This window comes from Tursiops truncatus, chromosome 8 (genome assembly GCF_011762595.2).
Source record: "Tursiops truncatus isolate mTurTru1 chromosome 8, mTurTru1.mat.Y, whole genome shotgun sequence".
Classification (NCBI taxonomy): domain Eukaryota; kingdom Metazoa; phylum Chordata; class Mammalia; order Artiodactyla; family Delphinidae; genus Tursiops; species Tursiops truncatus.
Genome location: NC_047041.1, coordinates 74,678,839 through 74,703,815, shown reverse-complemented (window position 1 = coordinate 74,703,815; position 24,977 = coordinate 74,678,839). Strand labels below are relative to the sequence as shown.

The following is a 24,977-nucleotide window of genomic DNA, read 5'->3' as shown; positions in this document are numbered from 1 at the left end:
TCATGTTCAAATAATTTGAAAGTTATCAGGACCTATAGGTTAATCATTTCCCAAACTTGAGATATGGAAAACCAGGGCAGAATACTGTTTTTATTACCCATTGAGGTGGATTTTCTTCCTTTGAAACTAAATGCATAGACAAAAAAGGAATTTGTTTTCTCTTCTTTTCCTCATTCTATTTGATTTCTATGACCTGTTTGGGGTATATATTTGTGTATACATACAAAAAGATAAAGTTCTATTTATTTAGCTCTCAGTGATAATTATGTATGATAATAAAAAATTTTCATACCTCATGTCTTCAAATCCAATCGTAAGCACCATAAGGGAAATTCCTGCTGAGTTACTGGTCATATTTTCCCTGTAACCTGCAACTTAAGTCCTGTATATGCTCTGAAAGGACAAGCTGTCAAGTGAAAAGTAAAACTTTACCCTAATGAAGAGGATCTTCTCTCCCACTCGGTATCTTCCTTGCGAGAGCCTCTCCACACAGAACTTGCTCGGGCATTTGCAAGGAGGATCTTCAGAAATCCGTTTCACCTGAAATAGAAGAGCAGGCAAGTTCATTCTCCTTAATCAGGTTGCCTTTAGATTAATTTGTTCCATGGGTTCAAAGGCCCCTGAACCATTAATGCTTTTAAATTTGTTCTATATCAGACTATGGACACGATGTGAGCATAGACATATCACATTAAATCTTAACTATGTAAAGGTCAGGCCCTGAAGGCACTTTGTGAAGGTCAATAGCTGCACTAAGGCATAAGCTGGATGACGACAATGATAATGATGCTGGAGGATAATCACAAGCAAATCAACTGGCAGTGTAGGGATGACGAGCTGGGTTCTCACGTTTAGAGGATTAAAAAGATCATGTACATTGGATTGTCAAGATAAATATATTGAGAACTAGAATACAAGGCACGTTAACATAGTCTATTATGATGAGGAAACATATAGACGTAGTCTATATGTTTCCTCGTCATAACTTTAATATTAATTTTACTCATTTTCAAAATAAATGAGAATTTTAAAAGTATTATTATTTAAAAATGAGACTATTTAACCTTATTTTGAATCCTGAGACTTTCTTTAAGGAGTCATCTCTAATTCATCCAGACTAATCCAGCAATTCACTCCTCAGTAATTCCCACCTGCCAAAACCTATTTCTGTAGCAGCATCTTACAATTTGTATGTATTTTATAGAATCCATGTCTGAATATCAGATTTTCCCTATTTTATCTATCTCTGTACTCTTTACAAAACACATACACTAAATGATAAGTGCATAATGCTTATAGACAGTTGTGACTATTAAAGACAATATATAGTCCTTGATTTTAGGAATAAGGTTTACTTATTTATGTTTTCCTTGGTTGGGAACCTGCCATGCTGTGTCTCATAACTGTCCTCTCTTCAACTAACCAACCAACCAAAAACCCAAAAGCATAATAGGTTGTGTTTTGAGTCAAAGTTCCCAGAGAAGACAGATCTAAATAATGTACAGCCTACATCTGAGAAGCTATAGGCTGAACAAATTTAAATTCTGAAGGGATTGGCTTGGACAGCCCTCACCCAAATTCTTGCTTCCACAAAGATATGATTCCTAGAGTTTTGTCATCAAAGCAATTCAATCATTTCATCAAATAATTCAAGGTCTGACTTCAATCAGTCTTCCACTAAGAAAAAACTGTGGGAAGAGTCACGCAGGAACTCACATGCCTGTTGGAGTAAAGGACTTAAGCACCTCGGTTTCCCTAGAATAAGCAAGGTTCCAGAAAGTATGGAAGCATAAGACACTAGAGGGGAAAGCTAGAAAGAGTGGGGGAATCCTGAAGCAAAACTTATATTGAGATAAGTTTGGATAAATAAATAAATAATAAATGGATAAATAAGCACAGGGACCTAAAAAGGACGCAGGAGGAAATCAGTGTGACAGATTAAGCCTGGATTCAAAGAATCTTAGAGATGGCTTTCATTCAAACAGTGAGGGAACTGTCTAACATCGTTATGTGAGCGATTAGGCCCATGTCTTTGAGTTCTGAATTTCTCATACCATATGATACTTGGGCCATAGATATATCCACCCACTCCCCCAGTATTAATAGAATCCTACCCCTAGGGATTCCCTTCTATAATGCAGACCCACATTCTGGGGTGGGGGTGAGGTCACAGGACCAATGAATGTGTGCTGTCTTAAGTGTTGTAAGTGTTCCTCTATGTGTATCTCCTTCAATATGTATTTATAGACATGTTTTAAAAATATAAATGTGAGGAGATATGGGGATATATGTATATGTATAGCTGATTCACTTTGTTATACAGCAGAAACTAACATACCATTGTAAAGCAATTATACTCCAATAAAGATGTTAAAAAAAATAAATGCTAAAAAAATATAAATGTGTGTACATATATATATATATATACATATATATAAATTGTGTTTATTGCATACTATTGCTAGAAGCAGTACAGTTTTCCTTTGCACCACAATAATTCCATGAGAAAAGAAGGAAAGGAGGGAGGGAGGGAGGGAGAAGGACTTTGGCCACCCTGAAAAAAATCCAACAGTCAGCAACATAAAAGCACATGGCCCAGACTTTAGGAGAGTCACGCCTGGCACAGCTTTACCGTGATGTAGTAACTGAGCAGACAGTAAATTGGTGTTCAAGTGGTTCCTCTGCTAAGAAATGACAATCACAAGTATGGACGGAAAGTATTTCCATCTTGAAGTGTTTTTAGACAAAATACAGAAACTATTGGTACCAAATGAAATAAAATACAAGAAACACTTTCTCAAGTGGCCTGTCCTTCTCTAATGCCTTCCTAAGCTTTGAAAATATACTTGCTTTTTAAGATCAAGGGCTTTTGTGTGGCTGTGTGAGAGCTGGAAGCAGAAATGGAAGAGACAAGGCCAGGCTGTGGGGAGTTAAGTAAACAGTGACTGATGACATCTTGCTTCTTACATTACCTTGGGGTAAGTCAGTCTGGCAGGTGTTCTGGTTTTGGCCAGGAACCCAGCCAGCTTTTGTTGAAATGGGATTTCAAGAGGAGCCTGATTACTCAGAATTATACTATCTCTCATCCCCAGACTGAGGAAGTTGATGGAGAAGAGGAAGAAAGTAAGAATGGCTTCTTAGAACTGTATTCAACTCATTGTGTGGGAACAGGCTCAACACGAGGGCACTAAACCTGACCCCATCATTTTATCACAGCCGAATCACTCTATCAGGACATCAGGGGAATAAATTAATCCGAATGGACTCCACTGTGTTTCTCTTACGATGTCTGGCTTGATTAAAGAAGTTGGGATGTATTATCCACATAAAAGGTCACCTATTTTGTTTTTCAATTTTCCACAATTCTCCTAAGTAGCAAACAAAGAAATGTGAGGACACATTGAAAGTTTCAAAACTGGCAGTCATTGAAACTGTTCACTGGAATATGACATCTTAGCACAGGTCTGCGTCTCTTTCTTTTTCTTTTTTCTTTACTCTTTTCTCCTTTTTTTTTTTACTCCCCTTCTTTATTCTCCTTCTTTTTTTTTCTCTTTTTTTTTTGATGTAAATAATAACTTTGCCAGAGTAGAAATAGCCAATAGTATTAACTAAACACAGGAACTTTGCAAGCAATATTTTATATCCCTATTCTAAAGAACATGTTGGAGTATATGAACTTCAACTCCCCAATGGCTATATATGCCTCATATGCAGTGAAGCAGTTGCCATAGGAACTATTTCCTTTTTATATCTGACATATGAAGCTCTGATTTAAGCCATTAGTGAGGTTCATATGTTTTTTCTCTCTGTTCCACTGTCCCTGAAATAAAACACTCAATGAAAAACTATCACTTAAACAGAATGCAAATATTTCAATGCAATTTCCCCAATGTAGAATGAAGAAGACTGTAAGAGGCTTCTGTGGCCAAATAAGCATGGAAAATTCCAGGTTAAACAAGATCTTATTACGGAACGCACTAGTGCCTTTGATATGCCAGAATGCATTGCCAAACTCTAGGTAGGGACTATAGTAAGCTGTATTTCTCAAACTAACCTAAGCATGGAATTCTTTTTCCACGGGTCATCTGGTGGTGTGAGTGTTTGATTAAACATTCAAACTAGCATGAGAAATGCTAGTTTGAAGACTGTGAACATAGTATTCTAGCTGGCAACAGTATAGAAATATATGCTTAGAACATTTCCTACATTCAATGAAAACCCCTTCACTATACAGATGGTTATGTTCCCAAACCCTGACAAACTTTAAAGCTTCTCTGAAACCCCCTTCATTGTTTCCAGCTAAGAGAACAGAACTTGGAGTAGGGAAGAACAACCACAGAGCGACAGTCTTGCCATTTTGAAGAGAGTCCCTATCTCATCTACCTCTTCTGAACTGGAGCATAGGTAAAACTTTTCCAAAATCCCTTTCATAGTTGTTTCGCCACCTTCTCCCTCCTGTCCTTCTTCTCCCCTTCTCAAGGATGAGGGATGGCCACATGTGAGACAAGCTGGTGAAGAAAGGGAACCATTCTAACTACTTTTCCCAGGCTCATGGAAATGGTTTCAAGGGGCGACATCTCCTCGCTCTGCAAAGCTACAGCAGAGCTGAGAAGTGCACATATTTCCAGAGCACATGGCCATTCCAGATAAATAGAAAAAGGGAGAGTCTTTTTTAAACTTTGATTATCCACATTAATAATTTATCCAATAAGCATGGTACTAGATTTAGCTGAATAAAATATGGTCCTTGTCTTTGAGAGCAAGGACCATACCTAGAGAAGAATAAGTATTTATGCCCAATAAGGTAAACACTTCATTAAATATATAAAAGAACTTGAGGTACAAAGGACAAATTTGTCAATTTTACCTGGGATGAGAGATGCCAAGAAAAGCTTTCTATAGAAGGCCACACAACCTGAATTTTAGAAGATGAAAAGGTGTCTAAAAGTAGATTTCAAAGATGAGCAGTGTGAGGAAGCCAAGTGAGGAAAAACACAGGGTATAAAAAATCCTTGGGAGTTTGGGATTAGAGTATAGGTTTACAACAGATACATCAGAATGCAAGAATGAATCCATAGGGCAAAAAAGGCTGGGAAAGACAAAATGGGCCAGAACATGGAGGGCTTATGTGACACATACCTGAGTCTGGGCTTTACCCTGGATATTATAGAGCCCTTATACAATTTTAATCAATTCTGAGTTGCGTTTAGGTTGATCATTCTGGTAGCAATAAAGTTCATGGAGAAGAATTTCAAGAACAGAGTGCTCAACAGTGTCAAACACCAGAAAGTGGTCTCATAATTTGAGGACTAAGAAACTCATTTGATTCAGTAATTCATTCATTAGGAGGTTAAGGGTCAGACCTCTGACTCTAATGCATTAAAGGAAGTGAATAGAGGTAAGAGCTGAGAGGAAAAGGCCTAAGATCAAGCATAGTAACCCCAGAAAAACACTTTTATGAGAGAAAGACTAAAAGGAAGATCTTACTCTAAAGTAAGTCTAATCAAAAAAGTATAACTGAGAGAGAAGAAAAAATTGTTGGGCTTCCCTGGTGGTGCAGTGGTTGAGGGTCTGCCTGCCAATGCAGGGGACAGGGTTCGAGTCCTGGTCCAGGAAGATCCCACATGCCGCCCGTATGCAGCAACCAAGGCCCAACGCAGCCAAAAATAATAAAATAAATAAAATTAAAAAAAAAATTGTTCTCATCAATATATAAGTAATGTGCCATTATCTACTATTAGTACAATGTTATTCAATTACCTTACAAAATAAAAATGAAACAGCAGGATTCAAGACATGTGGCTGATCATTAAAAACATTCCTGTGATTTTAAAGTCCTTTTAGGTGTATTATTAAAATGCCCTGCCTATCCTTTCATTTCTGAGTGGATTGAACAAAGGAAAACTAAATTAACCTGGCATTGGATAAGATACCTTGATGGGCTAAGTTTATGTGTGCTACCCTTGGCAGAAATAGGAATTCTCAATCGGTCAGACAAATTGTTATATTTCTGCTCATTTAAATCTGCAATATAGGTTATAGTGTCACATGGAAGAAAGAAAAGATGGGGGAATCTTTCTTTCTGCATCCTACAGCACCAAACAGCCATTTCCCCTGCTCTTTTCAGCTCAGACCCTTGGGAAGGAAACTCTCAGCTACAGGCTAGCTGTCCTTTTCAATCCTGCCTATTCCTTATAACTGGCATCATGGTTGGTGCTACTTTCTAAGAACTCTCCTTGCGTATGTGAGACATACTTCAGTCTGACATCCCCGAGGTTTCCATTTTTTATAAAACCCATAGGTTTTTGACATTTACGCTCAAAACATATGTGCTGGGAAGTAAATGCACACACATGACACACTACTTAAGACACAACAGAAGTAGCCAGAGAATTTTATTTCATCCTGTTTACTGTTACACCCAGAATCTGTTTTCTGTAATTATGAGGGTATAATGAAAATATTTCCTGATCTGCCAAAGATGGTGTCTCAAGAACTCTGAGGGTTGGTGACCTCAGAGAGTTAGACAAAATTAGGTTGGAATCTAAGCTCCTCTCTTCCTCTCAGCAGGTATTTCAACTTCAAGTCTCAGGTTCCTCAATAAGAAACCTGTCCTAAAGATAACAAGAGCGCTCGAAGAATACTGGCAGAACCCGGCCCATAGCAGGCAGTCAATAAAGGGCAATTATCTTCTCCATGGTATTTTGCTTTTCCTTCTTTAAAGATCCTCAAGTCCCATGCCTCAGGCTTCTTATCAGTGAATAAGGAAACTATCAAGGCTTAAGTGTTTTCAAAGACAATTTTCGGGAGGATGACTTATTATCCTAAAATTTTAGATACTACTCAGCAGAATTAAGTGACGCTTTATTTTAAATAAGTGGCTCAGTTTTGAATCTCAAAATGAATTGCAGGACTATAAACTTCCTCGTAGGATTTTTTTTTTTTTTTTTTTTGCAGTACGCGGGCCTCTCACTGTTGTGGCCTCTCCCATTGCGGAGCACAGGCTCCAGACGCTCAGGCTCAGCGGCCATGGCTCACGGGCCCAGCCACTCTGCGGCATGTGGGATCTTCCCGGACCGGGGCACGAACCTGTGTCCCCTGCATCGGCAGGCGGACTCTCAATCACTGCGCCACCAGGGAAGCCCCCCTCATAGGATTTTAAAGTAAATTTCAATAACATTGGAATAGGTAAAGGTTAGACTGATCGAAGATTGTACAGAATAAGTTTTGAAGTTCAAAAAAGACCAAGTGTTGATAAGAAACTTGACCAATTTTACTTACTGCATCATCCAGTAAGTTTCCCGTACTCTTTTTTCCAGAAGACTTTGATGAAGGCGAAGGTGAAGGAGAAGGGGCAGAGAGTGTTTCTTCTTGTTCAATTTCTTTTTCCAACTTTATCAAACCAGGAGGCTCCACACCATACCTTTTTTAAAAGACACCAGATCAATACACATGCATAAGTTGTAATAATGATACACTTAGCCGTATGTTGCATCCAATTATACCATAGGACCAAACTGCTAACTTTTCAAAACAACATTAACTTTTCTCTGGCATTGAAATAGTATGTTCTTAAATTGGCACCCTTTTAAGCAGGGAAAAACATGCACACCCCCATACATACATACATATATATTTATAGTTACATATACATACGCATATATGTTTATATCTATATATGAACATATAAAGGAATAGATGCATAACATACTAAAAATAAATTAAAATACTCCATATATTAATGAGTCAATAACATGAATTACCATATTAATTTAGTCTTCAGCTTTCAGATTTACTAGCTTTAATGATATTAGTGCTATAATTGAACTCCTATTTTGAATATAAGCTTGTTAAAAATGGAAATAAAATCAGAGAGTCAGAGTCAAGTTGAAAACAGCAATTTCCCCAAATAAATGTCCTTAAATGAATTAACAGAGAAGAAATTCACTCTTATGTGTATATCTTTATGGACCCAGATCAAGGTAGAATGGGTAATACAGTACATTGGTTATGCTTTTAAGACCAACATAATGAAAGCATGTACAGTATTACCGAGGAAGAAAATGAATAAAGAAACAAAAAATAATTTAGAATAACAATATGTTAAAAATTATGTGTTGTAAATTGTAAATGCCACAGCAGTTCAAAGACAGAGATGTAGTTGTTAAGAGCATTCTAATCTCCCATATTTTTCTTAGGCTAAGTTTAAATTTGGTTTGGTTTCCTAGATGCATATCAATTGTACCTAAGTGAAGGAGGCCAAAGATAATTCCAGAATTTGAGAATTGGGAAGGATCTTTGGGTTCATGTAGTTATACCCTTTCATTTTTACAGAATAAATAAAACAGATCCAGAGGAAATATAGAACGAGCTAGGAATAGAATAAAGATGCAAATCTAGGTTTTCTTACTTCAGGTTTTCTCTGACATTTTAATCAGGTGATCACGTGTTAGAAAGAAGAGGAAAAAGTCACTTGGAAATTTTTTCAAAATAGGCTGTGGACTACCTACAAAATAAATAACCTATATAGAGAGAATAAATATGTTGGCAATATGTCTAATACCTTAGAGTGAGTGAATAGTATATTAAAACATCATTAAATGTAAAAGCTTAGGTTATCGTCATCCTGTTCTAAGGGCTTGTTATTTTAACTGACATCATCACACACGTCAGGTGGCCTTTGAGAGCTGGAAAACTTATATCAGAATTCAGTACAAAACAGTGTAAGCTGGCACAACTCAAATAATAATTGCTGCTTTGCTAACTGCCTCTAGTGAACAGAGTAATTTTTAGTTACATAAATCATTAGCTAAAAGACTTTAGGCACTATTTATCACATTTCAAACCTTTTATACAGATTAGCCAGTTAACAGGACATTTGTAGAAACATGCAATAGACCACAGACTCTATAACAGTAGAGACTGTCTGATTCACAGCATACCTAGCAGCCAGTGTAGATCATGGCACACAATAGATACTTAATAGCTACTTTTTTTGAATGCAAAAAATTTCCATATTCTCATATAACAATGAGTTCAGGCTCCAAAGATGAATTAGATTTCATTGTTTTGGACCTTTAAATGCATATCACTTTAATAAAACATACCGACATTAAATGTAAATAAGTGTTTTACCCCCCAAGAATGTTCTTCTAGAAAACTCTAAACCCTATTCAAAACTAAAATACATTTTTAACTTTCTAGCACTCATTAATTACACTTAACTCAACCCAGCATCTCATTACTGTTGACAAGTACCAGTAATATTCACTTGAAGATTTGGGTATCATTCTTCCCTGAGGCAGACTTGAGCTAACTATGCCATTAACCTACTCTTTAAATTTAGCAAATCACTTAACCTCTAAGAGTCTGTTTTCTCTCAGGAAAACACAGATGAAAGTGGCCTGTCCTAGAGGTCTGATGTAGCAGGAGAGAGAGAGAGGGAGGGAGGGGAGGAGGGAGGAAGAAGAAAGTTAAAAGAGCAACTGTTACTGAACGTCTTCCATGTGTCTGGAACTTCTGGGCATCTTGACGTACATTATTTCTGAGTCTCAGTTTTAGTTCACTGTAAAATGCAAGTTCTAATTCCTGTGTTTTAATACAGTTAGAAGGAATTAAAACAGTATCCATTACACTCCCAGTACAGTGTCTGACACATGGCACCATCTCTGAGACGGCTGTTGATAACTGATGTATCAAAGCTTGCACAACCAGGAAACTGCAGCATTGAGGTCCTTTTGCCAATGTTTTAACTTCTTAAAATATACCACCCAATGAAATTATGTAACAGCCTCAAAATTAAGATGTAGTGTTATTACTATTGTTATATTATTACTATTGTTGGTATCCTTTACAAAAAAACTCACCATAGGCTTTCTTTAAATTAATTTTCCTAGAATTGTAGGATGGCAGGAATATGTTGGTGCTGGAGCATAGCAGAACAAGTTATAAATTCATTTTTGCTGCTAACTCGCTGGATGAACTTCAACAGGCAACCCTTTTTAATTCCTCTAGACTTACGTGAATTCTTAGTTCCAACAAGGTATAACATTTTGCTACATTTAATGTTCTCAAGATAATAACATAAACTGGGCAGTGAAGCTAGAGGAATTTAACATGCTAGAATTCACAGCCAATTAAAAGTCAATCATAAATGAAAACATCATATTTGAAAGTATAAATTGGGTCAATTGGAAAATATGATTTCATTTGTAATTGTAGGTGGATTCATGCCACCTTTCAGGAGCAGGCTGGTTGGGTTGCACAATTTTTTCTTTTTCTTTTTTTTTTTAACAAAGTGAAATAAGAAATATGTTATTAAAGTAACAACAAGCTCCACTCCATGTTGAATACAAAACAAAATTTGAATGAAGTTGGTAACAAAGTCATACATGGAAAACTTTGCCCTGGAGATTTTTCTTTATCTGGGAATGCTGAAAATTAGCTATGCCACTGCATAGAAAATCAACACTAAGCCCCAAATTTCTGCTTATATTGGCCTTTGAATACTTCAAGCTGCTTAAGGTACAGTCAGCCAGTCCTGAAATACACACTTCAATATGATTCATTGGCTTCCTGTCTGTCTGGAGGTGTCAACAGTCTGTAAATCACGAAATTCCCCTTGGGTTGGGGGCCTGCACCTGAAGCCAGCTTAGTCACCAGTAGGTCTTTTTTCTGCTCTCCAAAAGGCTGCTTCATTCTGGTTTCCATGATTAACTGTATACCACTCTACATTTTGATTTTGTTTATAAGGTTTTCAAAAATTTATAGTGTTTTCTATTCTTGTCCAACTACAAGATTTCAAAGCTTTGCGGGAGAAGGGGCAACTGTTGCTTTCAAACTGAATAAGGGTAAACTAAAGATAGCAAGAAGGCTGAATCCACTAAAACCAAATCTTTGCATCTGTATACCCCAGTGATGTGAAAGTAGGGGGGATACTGAAAGGGCAATATCATATTATAAATTTTTGGTCTCATTTCAAAAATGCATAGTGCTAGGGAAATGGTCTTATGGTTAATAACTTTATGATGAGATCTTAGAAGGGACTTTTCATTTTTCTGGCACAGGATATAGCTTTTGAGATTGGTCTAGATGAAATAATTGAGCCCCTAAACTAAGCCCTGAACTAGAAAATTTACTCAAACTATTTACTAGACTATAATTTTCAAAGAAAAGACATCTGGAGCCTATTTTACTAGAGTTGGAGGGATAAAGTTTAGAAACTCCCCCTTCTTAAGGCATACAACAGATAGTTTATAGATTCTTACAAGATGGTTTTTGCCCCATTTTCTATTCTGTTTTAAAGTTATTTAAAGATAGATTTAAATTTGGATGGAAATTTCACTCATATGAAAACAAATTTTATTCTTAGCAGTCAGAGTCAAGCTCTTTAAATAGGATGAGTTAATTAATAAGCCTTGTATAAGAATATTTTCTTTTAAGTAACATTTCATTAAGGCATGGATTAAAATAGGAGACTAACAAAAATATTCACAAAGTATATTTCTTTTGAATGGTCATAAATTTTGTTGAAAATGAAGAAAACACTCAAAAATAAAAATATAAAAAGCTTCCCTCTGATGTTGACTATTCATCATCACAGCCCCAAACCAAAATATCAAAAGGTTTTTTTAGTTTTATCATAAAGCTAATCTTAATTCTGCAGTCTTAAAAAAGGTTGAATTCATAGTAACCTTTTTTAAACAATGAATATCAAAGCACCCTCATTAAAAAGATCTTTTTATTGACCTGTTTTTGCTGAATGTTTTATTTCGCAGAAGACAAACATGCATATTTTACACACAGAAACTGACATGGTTTCTGAAATATTAACAGAGGGATTTCACTCTCCAGTGATGACAGCTCTGTTTAGTTGAAAATAAAAGCAAGTTTCACCCATGAGAACAAAAATAAGTGGTCTCATTCTCCCACCCCACAGCTCTCAAAGGAGCTTCACGGAGTGTTCCCAGGCAAAAGAATACAGCAGGGAATTGGAAATATTTAGTGAATCATTTCTAAAGTGATGTTGATGCTTTTAAGATGACATCTATGTAAATTTGAGAAATAAATGTTTAGAATCAAGTGTAAAGAAACATCATCTATCAGTGGAAAAAACACAAAACTTGCAAGGTTGTATTAGGATTTTGTTATGGTCAAACTTCATCTGCTGTGTGTACAAATTAATGTGATTCTTGAGAGCTCTCCAAATACCACTTCTGGTTTTGTCTCATGCTGTCTTAATTCAATAATTCAATAGCTCTGTCTTAATTCAACTCCATAGAGGAGTACAGGGAGGAGGAAGCACACATACAATGATCTAGATAAAGGTTTAATATATCTAAAGAAAAAATCAGGAGTAAAATAAGATGGAATGATGAATTTCCCTTTTTTCCTTCAACGATTATGCTTCAACACAGGGCTAAGGTAGTGATGTTTGGGTTTATTGGGTTACTGTTTTTAAAGCACAATTGAACTTCCATTAAAATTTTGATAAAATCTTCAAATGTGTACAGAGAGAAACTTAAATCGATTTATACTTAAATGTTCAATCTATCCATTTGGCATTCAGCTGTTTAACCTTATGCTGCACACAAAAGTGATGCCCTGAATAATCTGTTAGCATATTTTTTTCTTTTTCATGGTAAGTGTGCAATACTTGACATCACTTAAGTAGGTGAAGAAGATAAAAGGCAAATTTTACAAATTGAATATTGTAATGTATTGTCTTAATCCTTAGATCACTGCGTTGTGAAATTAGTAATTTTCTTTTGTAATGTGAATAATCTCTGCTTTTATCACATGGTCATAAAGTGAGGTCAGAAATGTAGCCACCCATTCTTATTAATAATAATAATAATAATGATGATGATGATGATGATGATAAAGAAGGCAGCGGAAACTTTTGGAGGTGATACATATATTTATGGCATAGATTGTGGTGACGGTTTCATAAATGTATACTTATATCCAAACTCATCAAGTGGTTTGTATTAAATATGTACAGCGTTTTTTGTATGTCAACCGTATCTCAATAAAGTGGCTTAAAAAAAAAAAAATCGGGCTTCCCTGGTGGTGCAGTGGTTGAGAGTCCGCCTGCCGACGCAGGGGACACGGGTTCGTGCCCCGGTCCGCGAAGATCCCACATGTCGCGGAGCGGCTGGGCCCATGAGCCATGGCCGCTGAGCCTGCGCGTCTGGAGCCTGTGCTCCGCAACGGGAGAGGCCACAACAGTGAGAGGCCTGCGTACCACAAAAAAAAAAAAAAAAAAGGAATGGAGCAACCCAGAATCTCAGTTTTAAAATATTTGGGGAAAAACACACACAAAGCACTTCATATAATGCTTCACCTTCAAACTGACCAGGCCATTATGATTCCCTTTCATTAACCAAGATATTAATTTGTTTTATATACGATGGCAAGGGGCAATTCATGACAGACTCAGTAGCTGGAGGAAAGGTGATTCCTACGGGAATTTTGTCATTGGATAGCATGCCTTCTCCTTTGATGACTTGTCATAGTTAAAATGTTTAGTTCAGCAAGATTCCTAACAGTGTTCAGATAATAAAGAGTATAATTACAAAAAATAAAATAAATCCAGAAAATAGGTAAATAATGTACACCAAGCAAGAGGAAATGACAACTCCCAGCTAATTCTGTAGATAGCGCCACTCCTTTTTACCTCTATCACAACTTTCAGAATCATGATGCCTGTTTGATCCACATATTTAGGTTATCAAAGCACCAAAATAGAATCTGGCATTTCAGAATATTCTAATGATATAATTAAAATAACCAAGTAAACAAAAAGTTTTCTGCCTAATCTCCTATTACCCAGGAACTCTAGACAATCTTTCTTTTACTCTAGCATTTCAGGGGCAGCAGCTCATTTACTGAGATTTTACTTTGTGTGTATTCCTCCCTCCTGTATTTTTAATATCACCTTTCTTAGGGGACATCTGCTGAGCCCAAGGACTCAAGGCTGAGTCCTTTGACTCATAGCTGTTTGTCCTGCAGGTCAGAAGGCTTAAGCATGGTAGAGGAGTGGCTTGGCGGAGTCCTAAAAGCAATAGGTACCTTTGTCTCGCTCCCTCTCAGAACCCAAGAAAGTGACAGCATTGAAGGGGAATGGGGTCCTAAGAAACAGTCAGATACTATGAACTATCCCTGAGTAGTAGAGACCTGAGTGGTCAGAAGACAAGGGGACCCTCTCCAGAGGCTGTCACACAATATAGCTGGGAAAGGTGTGGGAGCAAGTAGGGACATCCCTAAATGTCTCAAATTGAATTTTTTCACTCCTTATTGAGTGGAGCCTCATTCTTATTTAATTCAAATTTTTAAAAATTAAAACAATCTCTCTCATCCAATTATTATGATAAAGTAAAATCCATACCTGATGAACAATTTGTTAAGATTATGTTGACTATGATGTTTTAAAGAACTTGGGGTTACTTCTGATTACAGTGAATTTTCCACTGGCTCAAAAAAAGGGCTATTCATTGGCAACAAGTTTTCTACCCATTGCTGTAATTTGCTGATGTGCTCACCTTGTCTTTTCTTTTCTTTATAGCTCTCCCTTTGAGAATTAACACCCAGAGCAAACTCTTACTTTGTCTTATTGGTTCATCTGATCTCAATGCTAGAAGTATAATCAGATCTGGATGAGAAATGAATTCTAATTAATTCTGAAGTTTTATTTTGCATCAAGATCTATTGAAACATTTATATCTTCATTTATAATTCTTTGGGCTTTATAAAACTGTCAGAAGCCTTGTTTGAGGATTTACAATGTAATAAGGAGAAGACATGAAACCAAATCAAGTCAGCTGAGCTAATAAAGTCCCTTCTCCTGCTTATTTAGCTACAGTTATGATTTCTACAATTACTTCTTGTTTTTCTTTTCTAGAAAAAAAAGATTCCAAAGATATCTCTACATATGAAGGATAATATTCTATCTTTTTCCAATCAAATTATGGAGAATAATTTTAAAACTATCCATCCACTCAGGAGTAGAAACCAAAAGAGTTGAGGGATGAGATGTTAAATGGGGAAAATGAGGAAAAAGGAACAAAAGAAGAGGCTGAAAATTATTAAAGAGTAAACAGGAAGAGAGGGGTGAAGGAGCTGAGAAAGAGAGAGAGTAATGGGAATAGACTTTCCACTAAGGAAAGCATAATTGTCACATACAATTTCATGTACAAGATCCTCCCCAGCCTCCCAAGAAAGAGTTGCAAGGAAAATGTATTCAATTAAAGGATATTTAGAAAATGCTTAAACACAGTGACTTTGACGATAAGGCCACGATGTTAAGAATATTGGTGGTCCACTTTTTTAGTTTGAACAATTGCTCTCAAGATGTTTATACTGATCATATTTGAAGGAGTTGCTTCTCAACACCTAGGTTAAACATCAGCGATGAAAAGGCAGCAAGCTTCTCAGCTGCTTGGATGCTGAGATGGTCAAGTCTTAAGTAGCGGCAGTAGTATGACCTACCTGGCTGCAATCCGGCCAAGCTCCAGCAAACAGAGACACACTTCTCTGGGTTGCTTGTGGAGGACTGAAAGACAAGACAAAGGTGGACACCTTTACAATAGAAAGGACAGTAAAGCAGCTCAATGGGGAGCAGGATGGACTCCCTCATCGCTCATGGTCCCAGTAAATGAGCTAGTCTTCATTCTGATATTCATAGAAACCATCCTATCCCACAGTACAGTTAGCTTTACTAAAGTCCTAAAGCAGTTTTCAAAACTCTTTGCCCAACTTCCTCCCTAAAAGCCATGAGTCTCAGGAATCCCACCCTGAAAATATTTTCTTCAATTAGTTAATATTTGTAAGTCAATATTGGAAACACATGTAGCTATAATTATGATATAAATAGTTGATGGATTACTTAAAAACAGACAGCAAACATAAGACTATGAAGCAAAGTCTGGTCTTTTAAAAATCCTAACTCTATCTTCACCAGTGATTTTAGCAGAAATAATGCAACGAATAAGGATTAAAAATTACACATCACGGTCCTTTGTTATCCTCCAAACAATAATGTCAAGTGAGCCCTCTGAAACTTGATGTTTTCTCCTAATGAAATTTGATTAAATGATACTTTAGAAAGAAACACTTTCAACGGACTGAATTCTGTAAATATGTACAAATATATACCATCAGCCAGTTTTGCCCATAAAATGAGCAAATTAGAAGATGGTTCTTTGCCTTGATATTTCTTTTCTAATATAATATGATTACTTAATAAAGCTGCTTTATCAATTGCTCTGGACACATTCAGTAATGTTGACAAATCATACTTGCATTTGTCGAGCCTACCAGAGGAGTATGTACTGCTTATACTTTTTTCTTTTTAAACTAAGATTAGAGAATTTTTAAAATGTTATTATATACAGCACCTAACAACAGATATTGGGGGGAAAAGATTGAATTGAGAATGGTCTTTACATAGACACAATATCCTGATAAAAGAAAATACTAGCTTATTGATAAACATTAAGAAAAATAGCAATATTGCTTCAATTCTTAAACATAGAATTTTATAGTAATTTAATTTCCCAGCTTTATTCTATTCCCCCCACTTAAATATCTAATTCCTTCTCTCCACAGGTTATGGCGATGGCAATATTTGCCACTGACGCCAGAATGGAATTTGTTGGGAGTGTGTGGTGAATAGAAAAATACATTTACTTAGATTATAAAAGTATATGATTTCACTTGGCTTTAAACAAACAAAAATGTATTATCTTGCTATAAAATGTCATCTTTAAAGCTTTTAAAATAAGTTCTAATATCATCAGCAATGTTCATTAAAATAGAATTGATTATGGGAAATCTGAATTACAGAATCCTTCCATTCTTGGTAATATAAATTTGAGTTTCAGCTAACGCTTAGTGAATTGTCATAAAATCCAGGTTGGGGAAGTCTAAAATTACTTTTAACTAAAGGGCCTTAAAGCAAAGATATTTACTACCTCCAATTTCAAGTGTACCATTAGCTGACTCTGGCTAAATGATACAACTTTTGATATATTAAATCGACTTCAGTGCAATGAAATGTACGGACTGTAATATCACATAGGCACCAAATTCAAACAGAGAACAATAACAAAAATCATAAAACAAAAGCAAACAAATGAAAATCAATCTTCTTGTCTAGATAATCAGTTTCTTCTGATTTGGACTTTTTTTATCCTGTCCATGGTACAAAATAACAAACAGGGAAAAGGAATACATGAAAGCTGAAGTGAAGAAGATGTTTAAGGCCCTGCTAATACCCTCATCTTCAGTGAAAGCTGTGTGAAGCAAGTAGCTAAAGCTCAAGGAGACTTGGATACAATCTCATGCATTTTGTGATGGAAACTGTTAAAATATGAAAATTATTAGTGAACTGACCAAACTGTGCCAATATGCAGTCAACACCAACTCTAAAAGGCAACACCTGACTCAACTATCATGATTCTTTAATCAACGTATTGTACTTAATTTGAGAGTATGTAAGAATTGGAAGTAAATACCAATAGATACATTCAATGGAAAATAAAATTCATTCTGAAGAAAACAGTAATGTGGGTAATGTAAGAAAGACAATGTGATATGTAGGATGCATTGCTATTGTGTATTCAGCTATCAATTTAAAACAGCCTTTGCATGCCAACACTAAAATATTGAATCTACCATGGACTCATTAGAAAATCAATTTGGCAAACCGAAAAGTAACTGCATGATTCTCCTTTTTATATCCTTAACAGAACCAGCTTATAAAGTTTAAGACAAATAGACATCTCACTCAGCATCATTCCTTAGGAAAATGATAATAGAAAGATGATGTTTTACTTCCCAGTTTTCTTGGAAGTGTTATCTTTAATAAAGCAATTGCTTTATTGCTTCAAAACACACCTATAATATTGTCTCACTTGTTAATGGCATTTTGAATATTGGGCATATCATGCCTGATCCATAATGGCCAAAAATACCATGTTTGATGACTTGTAAGCAATGAATGAGTTAAATCTGCAGAGAGGCATAACAGCACAATGACAAGAACAGAACAGAGTAATTACTCAGTAAACACCATGTCTCAAATTATCAAGGATGATGACAATTATGTCGTGATGATAATGGTTGTGACAATAAACTGAATAAAGGCTAAAATCTTACCTAGCATATTTAGAAAAGGCAAGAATTTAAATTATGTCAAAGTTTATTTAATTGTAAAAGCAAACACTCTTACCTTATTCTATAAAATTAAATTCAAGTGTCTTTAAATAGTATCTACATTATACCAGAGATGTGACTGTGTTTGGTTTTTGCACTCAAGAAAGTTCTAAACTAAAGTTAACAGGTGGAAAGAGAATAGTGACCATGGGATTTGAGCCACAAAGATCTGGGTCTGAGTGTGAGCTCTAACATTTACTAGTTTGTTATTTTGGGAGATTATAAAATCTCAGTTTTCTGAGGGAAAATAATGGTGTGTATCTTGCAATATTTTTGTGCGGATTTAACACAATATTATTCGTGTTATTCCTAGCCAATGTTTGGCACATAGAAAAGAATTCCCAAGGTTACTTTTCTTTCTTTATTATTATTTTTGTTGTAAATTATTTGCTTAAAGATTATATTCATTTAGCTTAGTTAATATTAACACACTCTTTTTTTTTCCTATAAGCTTTTTTTGGTCTGTGCACCTGTCATATGTAAGCCACCATACTAAGCAGTGGAAGAAACTTCAGAATTAAAAAAACTACTATGGATAGATGTGTATAATTTAAAGCAGTTATTATAATGAGTGTATTTTGAATATTTTGTCATTTATATTATATCAGAAATAGTTAATTCTAAATTTAATCAAATTTAAGGTTAAGTAGGTCAATTTGGCCGGCATATATAGACAGATAAAAAGGAGAGAGCCTATCATTATTATGGGTTTGTGCTAAGCATAAAACTTAAGTAACAATTACATTAGAACATGTCATTTTATAAAACACTAAACATCTTACTGTCAATTTTTCTGCATCTCTGGGAATAAAATAATTTAGATGAACCCATTTTCAATAAGTTACCTAAGTTGATTATATATTGTATATATGAATGCATGTTTTTGTCAGGATGATTAGAAAGACAATTTTTAGTATATTGCATTTGAACTAAAGCCTTTATGTTGAGTTGTATGTACTACTCATTTTAAAGACATTTTACTGACTTGTCTTTTCAAAAATATAAGGAAATTTATACTTAAATTGAGGTTTATGGTAGGAAACATTTTTTCACTCTATCATTACAATATTAATGTGGTCTTTTGCTTTGAGTTATGGTTAGAAGGGGGGATCACTATGGCTTTCTTTCCTCTGAACAAATTATCTTTAAAACAAAAAGCTGTCTAGTCACTGGTGATTATTATGCAAAAGGTCTTATCATTGGAGGCTTCTTTTTAAATAATCAAAACTGTTTCGAAGAAAAGTATAAGGCAGAACACCTCTGGGAAAAGCAACATAGATCCCTGTTCAAAATATGTGGCAATCCTATAACCTAGATTCTGTTAAAATCTCATGGGCATCAAATGTCAAATGGAATGCTGCTAGCTCCAGGAATAGAAAATGAGACCTTCTGCTAAGGCAAGGGGTAGAGTTTTAATGTCACAGAATCTGCAAGGATAAAATGCATTAGACCATGAATGTATAGTTTTCCTATATATATTAAGTTTCAACAGATGGACAAAAAATGAAAATAAGAAAATTTCATTATCTATTTGGTTTATATACATTAGAGGCAATAGTATTCATTTTGGTTTTAAAGGAAACTATATTTTAGATTTATATTTAAGAAAATATTTGCAAAACTTTTATTTTTGACTGAATATTAAATTGTGAAAATATCATAAATTTAATAGCTTCCCACCTCCCCAGAGCAGAGAACAGATTCTCATACTCAGAAAGAGTGACATAGTAGAAGACATTAAACTAGATATCAGAAGAACTGGTTTTATTCTTTTGCTACTTAAGTGATGGTCCACAGGCCAGTAGCATTGGTATCAGCTGGGAGCCTGATAAAAATGCAAATTATTGGGTCCCACCCCAGATGTATTGAGCAAAATTTACATTAAAGCAAGGTTTCCAGGTGATGAATATGCACATTAAAGTTTGAGAATCATTATATTAATCAATGTTATGATTATTACAATAAACGTCAATTATAATTCTATATCTATTTTGGTTAAAATATTAAAATGTGATTTGATATATGGAACATGTTCTAGAAATGTTTAAGATAACGGTGATGATGATGATGATGATTATGATGATGAAGATGATGATGAATGGAGGAAAAAATAATTTGTGAATTGGATTAGCCCTTAATGGGTATTATGGGCATTTATCACCTACCAGGATCTATAAGGTACAAAAGTTGCCTCCCAAGAAAGTAAAGGGATGGCTGTCTACATCATGTCACTCCCAGAAAGTCACACGCAGAAATCCTTGAGTTTAAAGGTAGGGAGCAATAGGAATAGCAAAGAAATTTAGGTGCCTTAAAACTGATCTGAGGGAAGCTAAAGAGAAGAAAAGGCAAGCAAGAATAAACCTCACAAACTCAAGAATGCTGAGTGTGTGTGTATCCAAATTTCTCAGAATCACTGTTCGCATTTAAAACAGGATACAGCAGCCACATAATTCACATAAACAAAGAGAATTCATTCATAATCTCATCAGTGATGGAAGATGTATAGAATAAAATATAGTTAATTGCCTTTGCCACTAAGTCAAAAAATGTCCCAGAGCAAGGAGTGCCCCTTCTGTCTCTAGCACCCAGACCTTATGTGAAATTAATGGATTAAGTCACTATCACTCAGAGCAGCAATAGGAGTCAAGAGTCTCTTCTAATTTGGTTTTTATTTATATTTTACTTTTCCTTTTACTTGAAATCATCATACGAACTTCTAAAATTAACTCATACGAAGCATAACTTTCTGTAACACAGGGATATGATCTTTGAAGGTTAATGAAGTTGAATTCAAATCCTAGCTGGGTCACTGAGAAGTTGTTAATATTGGGCAAGTTATTTAATTCTCTTGGTCCTAACCTAGTATTTTCATTATAAAATGGTGGTTGTTGGGAAAGTAGATATGATAGCACATGTGCACTGCTAGGCTACCCTTATTGAGCATATAACTATTGTTATTTAATATCGCACAGTGAAAATTTGATTCTGGGAAAGCTAAAAGGCTGTCCTCTTTCCTAATTCAACCCTGACTCCATCAAATCCTTGATACTGGGAGACATTTTGTTCTCTCAAGGTGTAAGCCATGGCCGCTGGGCCTACGCGTCCGGAGCCCGTGCTCCGCGGCAGGAGAGGCCACAACGGTGAGAGGCCCACATACCGCAAAAAAAAAAAACCAAAAAAAAACCCAAGATGCTAATAAAGTACTTTATAAGAACAGGTGTCAAAAAATCCAAAGTCTAAAATAAATTGTTCCTGGGGATGAAATAATGTGAATATAAATGATCCAGAGCTAATTTGGTATCTTGAAGTTGTTATTCTACATTAATATTAATAAAAGTAATATAACTTTTTTTCTACAGAAATACTCTTATAGTCCTCAATACAGACAACAACAACACCAAGGGATGATTTATCAAACACTGGAAGGCAGGCATAGATTCTTTTTCTGATGCAATATGTATAAAACAGAAAATGTTAATGTTTAAAAATCCACACACAATCCTTTTCACTTTTGTGCAACATCAGACCAATACTGTAGGTAGGTCAGTGCTTGACCAGTGTTCAATAGAACAAAGAATTGTATAAAACTACTCTTCAGAGTCATGCATCAAAAGAAGACAGTGCCACACAGCAAACACAAATACAAAAAATAAAAAACAAATCACACACATTTGCATGCTAGCACAGCAGATAGCAAACCCTTTTCTTGCTGAGTAGATTCTTTCTCAGAGAAATAGATGAAGAATAGTCACTGGCCTCCAAATCCTATAATCATCCAATAACATAATAATATTGACACAATTACAGCAAGCAAAAAAATGTGCATTTTTCAAATATTCCCTCCCCCATCCTTTTATCTTTTTCCATCTTCCAGCTCACCGGAATGTACATAAGTAAAGCAAAATAAACAAAGCTCTGAGGAAAAAATTAAGCTAACTTAACAATTTCTAAATCAGTGGGCTAAAGTAAATTACAAATAATAAATCCTCCATGCAAGAGTATCACTAATTTAAGGAAATAGTTTCTACTTAAAATATCCTAGAAAAAAATCATATAGGAGCATCAATTTTAGGGCTCATAACTTAAAATTTTTTTAAATTGAGAAAAAGTCATAGATATTTGGTTCTAATATAAAACAGCCCTTATAATACATTGATATATAAAATATACTGATGTATAATATACTGATGTCAATAAATCTCTACACAACTTGGTTCAAATTATCTTAATATAAATAAAATTGTTCACGTTTCAGATTACATGCCACACCTGTTTACGGTCTAAAAGTGTGTTAATAGAGAACTGAAGAAGAAAATGATATTACTTACAACCTAATTACTATTTATCTTACTTTCAGATTCTGAATATAGTATTTTTTTTGATATTTACTAATGTAAATGCTGAGACCTCATGTTCATATTATATCATAATTTTCCCATATTCTTAGTCTCAAAAATATTATGAATATTATTTTTGCTTGGTATCTATGAATGACTACAGTTTAAGCTACCACCAAATAGATTCATTTCATCCCCTTTTTTACTCTTATAAAAAATGTTTCAATGGACATTCTATTGCTTATCTGTACTTACTTCCTTCAAATAAACTTTTAGAAGTAGAACAACTTGATAAAAAGATATGAGCACTGACCTTACATAATGTCAAACTGCCCTCCAAAGAAGGCATGCCAACTTCCAGTTTTTTTTCAGCAACGTATAGAAGATCCCACTTTCCTCTATAGTCAGCACTAAATATAAAATTGTTAATCCTCACTAATTTTTCATAGTTTTTATTTGCATTTGCCTTATTACTAAGGTGTCAAACATTTTTATCTGTTTTGGGCTTTTATAAGTCTTATATGAATAAGCTGTTCATGATATTTATCCATTTTTCTATTGTCTCACTTCTGAAACACTATTCTGAGATATTAGTAAACTTATAATCCAAGAACTGACGTTTGACAGAGGAAAAATTCTCTCTCAAGAATGTCTTAGAAGGTAAATGGAAGGTTACACCCTGTATGTGATTGCGTCATGTGGCATAGAAAGTTATCTGCCGAGAATCAAAACGACAAGCACGAGAGAAGCATATGGAATAAGATGCTGTCTATACTCCCTAGTTCATCCCTGGCATCCCTTCCCCACCCACTGAGATTTCTTGTCATTAGCTGTTGTGGAAAGAGAACAGATAGAGTGAGTCATGAATTAAGATCCTCCCGCAAATAATCGTACAAAAAAAGCACTGCAACAGAGGGTAACGTATCAGTTGCCACAAAGATAAGAATGCTTTATGCAGGCGAAGACCTTTGAAGAGCTAAAGACAGAAGCCTCTTGATACACATTCAGTACAATGATCTACTTTATCATTCATTCAAACAGATTTTTCCCCTTCATCAGGGCATCTTGTCCTTTTATTTGGTGTTCAAAACACTAGGACACAAAGGATGCTCTTCATCTTGTGTGCTACTGAAATGAAATCTTGAGGTAGGGAAAAAAGAAAACACCCTTGTCCTAAATTCCCTTTCAAAAGTGAAGTGTGAAAAGACATCAAGCAGAGTACACAGTATTATTGTTGCAAGAAAGTCAATTCTGCAAGTGCAGCGGCTCAATCACTTCCTCACTCACAAGCGAATAATAAGAAAAATCCAAGGAGAATGGGTTCCACCTGGGGAAATGGAATTTCTCATTGGGCTTCCTCCTGATTATCATTAACATCTATGGGTACAGCTGTTTCCTTTCTCTGAATAATCCTGAAGTCAATGCTATAGTATTGGCTCCCTTCTTCCATCTCCACAGAGCCTATTGTACATCACCTCATGCCCTATTCTGAGCAGCAGATATTTCAAATTTATCTTTTCATTGAGCAGCAAACTAGAAAGTCTAACTATTTGATTTGGTTTGGTACTGAGAGGATTCAAAATTATTTTAAAAATTTATAGCCTTGAAAATTTGGTCTTACTAAACCTTCTTGGCTATATAAATACATTTTAATTGCAAGGTATAAGTGAAGTTATACTGTAGAAGGTAACCAGAATCAAAGATATTTTAACAAACTACTCAACAGTTATGACATATAAATTATCATGTATTTAATTTTTATATAAAAATTTCTTGTTTATAAAGTCAGCTTTTTTCAAACAGGGTGAAGAACTCGACCATCTAAAAATTCTTCATGACATAATTTTATAAGCTACAGAGTATGTATTTATATACCAGGACCATTGTTACATGAGCTGCTTTATGCTTTATTGTTTCAAAATAAAATGTATTATTTATTACCTGAATGGGGTTTTAAAAAGCCATCCAAGCTTCTTGGAGTCCAACTGAAAGTTTGGTTAGTTCAATTAACAAAAGAACTCATGAATAGTAAGAAAATTGAGACAAGACCATATTTACATTCAGAGCTCCTAGTAGTCCACTTGGCCTACAGTAGTCACTGAAAAAATGCTTTTTTTAATGGAAACCTGTGTAGTAAACAAATTAACAAAAAATAAAGCAGTTTCCCCATGTGGCAGTTCTTCAGCAATGCAGGGGCACTCCAGAATTTTAAATCATGATGTTATTTGTCCACACATAAAGAGTGTGCTTCTTGTGACTAAGATTTGAGTTTTTAAAATTTATATATATAAAAATGTGTGTGTGTGTGTGTGTGTAGACACACACTCAGACATTTACTAGATCTTTCAAGGGTTTTTTTCACAACTCATCCACGTGCATAAACCTATAAACATGAAAGTTAAAATCTATTTGTAAAATTACCAC

The 24,977-nt window shown here is 35.1% G+C and overlaps 1 protein-coding gene across 18 annotated transcripts in view; it reads right to left on the bottom strand.

Moving 5' to 3' along the window:
- GAS2 (growth arrest specific 2) overlaps nt 1–24,977 on the bottom strand; it is a 153,633-nt gene that overhangs the window by 51,691 nt on the left and 76,965 nt on the right. For all 18 annotated transcript variants that reach the window (XR_012333486.1, XM_073808700.1, XM_073808711.1 and 15 more), the window contains 3 exons: nt 15,490–15,553; nt 7,282–7,423; nt 433–540 (listed from right to left, as the gene is read on the bottom strand). Coding sequence is in view for 17 of the 18 variants with exons in the window: in XM_073808700.1 (XP_073664801.1) it covers nt 433–540; nt 7,282–7,423; nt 15,490–15,553 (314 nt within the window). In the remaining variant the exon portion in view is untranslated. The remainder of the gene's footprint in view (nt 1–432; nt 541–7,281; nt 7,424–15,489; nt 15,554–24,977) is intronic.